This window comes from Poecilia reticulata, linkage group LG12, assembly GCF_000633615.1.
Source record: "Poecilia reticulata strain Guanapo linkage group LG12, Guppy_female_1.0+MT, whole genome shotgun sequence".
Classification (NCBI taxonomy): Eukaryota; Metazoa; Chordata; class Actinopteri; order Cyprinodontiformes; family Poeciliidae; genus Poecilia; species Poecilia reticulata.
In genome coordinates this window covers 10,354,372-10,358,244 of record NC_024342.1, presented here as the reverse complement: position 1 = coordinate 10,358,244, position 3,873 = coordinate 10,354,372, and the positions used below count along the sequence as shown (strand labels likewise).

Sequence of the window (3,873 nt, the reverse complement as noted above, 5' to 3'; positions counted from 1 at the left end):
CGCCGCTTCTGCTCCACCTGGTAGTGACTCTCACACCGAACCTCTGCTTAAAGCTGCAGCATCTAACTTTTAAAAAAATACATTTTACATACGTATTAAAACTTTCGCTGTCCTAACATGAGACAGATAATCTCTAAAAAGCGAGCGTATGTTCTTTACGCATCCACCTGAGAAATATAGGGCGTGTGCTCCTTCACGTTCCATCCTTCGGAGGGGGAGCGCCTATTTATGTCTTCGAATAATATACCACTATATTTATCAAATGTTCAGACAAGTTTTCCTGAATAATAGTCAATGCTGTACAGCAGGTGTTATAAACATTAAATCTGAGGCCACCTGCTCTGTTTAGTTTTTGTTTTGATGGTTTCTCTCACTCACCTCACAAGTTCCTTCCCTGTCAAAAATGTGCACAATGCTGTCGCCAATCAAGTGTTCTTTGTCTTTAAGAAGTATGTTACTTCCAGCCATTTTCAGAACTTGAAGAAGATGCAAGGTCAATCATGTTAAAGGAACAAGAAAAGTATCCCAATGTCCTAAGTATTTATTGTCATGTCCTAAATAACTGGGAATCTTTGCCAACGTATTCTCATTTTAATAGAATATGACTATTGTGTCTTTAGACTGTGGAGCAGAACACTAGAACAGTAAACACTCAAGGCTATAAGCATGCAGGTAAGTGTCTTCTGAACGTATAATAAAATCAAGAAGCCACCATTCATTCAGTTTGGATATGTTTTTTGTGCATAGAAGTTGAAAGACTGAAGGACAGTTCCCACCAAGATGAGAGCAGCAGAGATAGCTACTGCTCAGACAGACATCAGCCTGCAGGTAGATACTCTGAAAGCAGCAGCAATAAAGACAGACACGGCTCTGAGTACCACAAGAAGACCAGTGTGGTAGACTCCAGGAAAAGACCGTACTCTTCTTTCAGCAATGGGAAAGACCACAGAGACCACTATAAGGCAGACAGCCGAGACAGACAGGACAGGTAAGCATGAACATTCACACAAGGAAACACTTCTTATCTTTCTTAACTTTAAAGTCGAACAACAAATTGACCATTATTTGCCTTTTTTATATATATATCGGCAATTGACCTTGCCTGACTATTGTTAAATAGGCATATCCTGGGGCAGCCGCTCTGTTGACACAGTGACTGTCTGTCACAGGGCTATATATCACCTGGAGGACAGTGATTATTCTGTACAAGTGTTTTCTAACTTCTGGAAAACATAACTAGTTCTGAAAATTGTAAGATTTATTTTTTAATGGTTTTCAAGCATTTCTAACAAAGTGGGTGGATCCAAGAGATATACCCAAGTGTGGGGATGAGTGGCCGCGATCTGGACAAAATAAACACTTTTCTCAACTTATCTATATTGTCACTATATTTATCAAATGTTCAGACTCATGTGACTTTTTTTCAAAACTATTAATAATTTAGTAATTCTTTTTCTGTGTTTGCTGACTTTCATGGCGACAACGCTCTTCAGCTCAGCCTGAATGAGTTTCAACTTTCTGCCATTAGCCTCTCTACTTCCTCAGAATTGCAGCCAGTCTCACACAGTCAACACCATACCTTCACCAATAGTCAGAGCAGAGGAGACCTATTCGATCCCGTGACCACGTTGCAAATAAATAGCAAATTTGTAAAGCTGACTAATGCTGCGATCAATACTCGCAGTGACAAGCTCACAATGCTTGGTCGGGTCGCGATTCAAACTAGGAAGAGGGAATGTGACGAAGCTGTACCACTGCAAACCAATAGGAAAATGCAACTACCTAAGAAACGTTCAAAGGAGGCTAGCAGTAAGATGATTGTGGTCAACCTAGTACTGAACTAAAGGAATAGCACGAAATGTCAAAATGTTCATGGAAACATAAAGGCAGAACCCTAAATAACAGTATATCAGCAAGAAAAAAATTATATGGGTGTTAGTTTCACTTTAAGTGTGTGAGAGGGAAACCTTCTTGATTTGGGGCCTCATAAGAGTTTGTAGCTTTCAGACTAAAAATTGGCATTTGGACAAATTTAGAAAATGCAGTACGCACAAAAATTCAGACATATAAAACCGCGCACTTTTTTTATGTATTCCAATTTGTGGGAAATGGAGTGCCGCTGTCAGTTCCCCCAACTGCTCCCAGTAACCATGGAAACGGTTTTTGCTTGTAGTAGTAAAAGTAGTTCTAATGATAATTATATCTTTTATGTAAAAGGTTACTTCACAAAAAATAAGAAATTTGAAAGAAAAACTAAACTTCCAAATAAAAAAAAGGAAATAAATCCAAGTAGAAATGCTTGTTCAGCCTGGATTTAAAGACAGACAACATATCAGAGAGTTCTTTGTGGTGAGTGGGGAATGTTGACGTTTTTTCTAAATGGAGGAATCAGGCCAATATTTCACTAATGAGGCACTTTTACACATACAAGTTGCACATTTACAGAAGGGAGATGCTTTGTGGCGTGACTTGACTGTCTCGAACTGACCACCAGCTCCAGCTACACTGTCACCTGTAACACACGGCTCTTTCTTTAAGTTCTGCACAGATCTCCAGGATGATCACTTTGGGCTATCTAAACACTAGTAAACATGTCCCAGCAAATCAATATGGTTTCTGAATGCACAATGTTACGTCCACCAGGCTCATTTGATGGGGTAACATTAAAGGAGACCACACAAGGATTTAATGACTTAATGAAAATAGAATTTATTAAATTATATTAAAGAAATAAACCTGAAAAAAGGAATGACTGAAATGAGAAACCAAAATAGATTAAAGCAGAACCTATAGTTGACCAGAAATAAGCAAAACAAACCTAACCAATCTCAACCATAAGATACAAACCAAACCAAATGGGGTTCTGAGGAGAGAGGAGGAAAAGCCTCCTGACTGCTGCATGCATGGCAGTTTTAAAGCTGCAGAGCACCAATCAGGGCAACATGCATCACCTGCAGGGACCTGTCTGCAGAACCCTACAAGGAAACAAGGGCAGAGACCCACTGAAGCCGTAACAACACTCTTCCAATCCTTCAATTGATGATGTTCTCCAAAATGTTCCACATAATTGTTACATAACCAGCTTATAAAACCACCAAAAATAGTAATTCAAAAACTTAGGCTGATTTCTTCAGAGTATTCTAAGCTACTAATCAGTTTTTGCATAAAAACATGTGCTTAAAAGACAAAGAGAGAGAGAAAAAAGGTGCGAGTGGTTTAGAGTTGATCACATGTTTGGGTTATTTTACCTTTGTTTACCTTTACTGTGGCGCATCAACTCATTTTTTAAAGATCAGGAGCAGAAAAATTCTTTAATGGGGGGAAGTATTGTATGAAGCACTTTGAAGATGCCTTCATCTTGAAAATGTGGCTCTTAAATTATTTTATTGTTGGGTTCAAACTTGTATTTTTTATTTTTTTTTATTTTTATGTTTTAAGCTTTATTACATAAAGCTTAAAACGAAACTCGTTACACACAGTTGGTAACAATAAAAACATAGTACATTAAATACATAATGTACAGCCGCTGTAGTTTCTGAACGTTCAATAAATGACAAACTTGGACTAATTAACTCGTTCGTCTGTTGGTACACGTCATCCACAACAAACATCAAACACGGTAAATGTGTTTAATTAAGTATTTAACAAACAAATGGCTTCTACCGCAATAATTATGTGAAATTAAATTGTCTAATTTTTTAAAAATTGTTTGGTGTTCTCTTGCATCTTGCTTTGAGCTCAGAGTCTGAGAGGCTTTTCCTCTGTCAAACTACTTTTTTTACCTCTTATTTAGTGCAAATATTGATGTTGAGATTTTCTCCAAAATAATAACCTTTTTCAAACTTTATAATGAGAAAATGAGAACTGTTGGAA

General features: G+C 37.6%; 1 protein-coding gene across 2 annotated transcripts in view; it reads left to right on the top strand.

Moving 5' to 3' along the window:
• The window catches only part of chd1 (chromodomain helicase DNA binding protein 1), a 100,622-nt gene that overhangs the window by 94,316 nt on the left and 2,433 nt on the right, over positions 1-3,873 (top strand). For both annotated transcript variants that reach the window (XM_008423828.2, XM_008423827.2), the window contains exons 34-35: positions 621-672; positions 748-988. In XM_008423828.2, the coding sequence (XP_008422050.1) occupies positions 621-672; positions 748-988 (293 nt within the window). The remainder of the gene's footprint in view (positions 1-620; positions 673-747; positions 989-3,873) is intronic.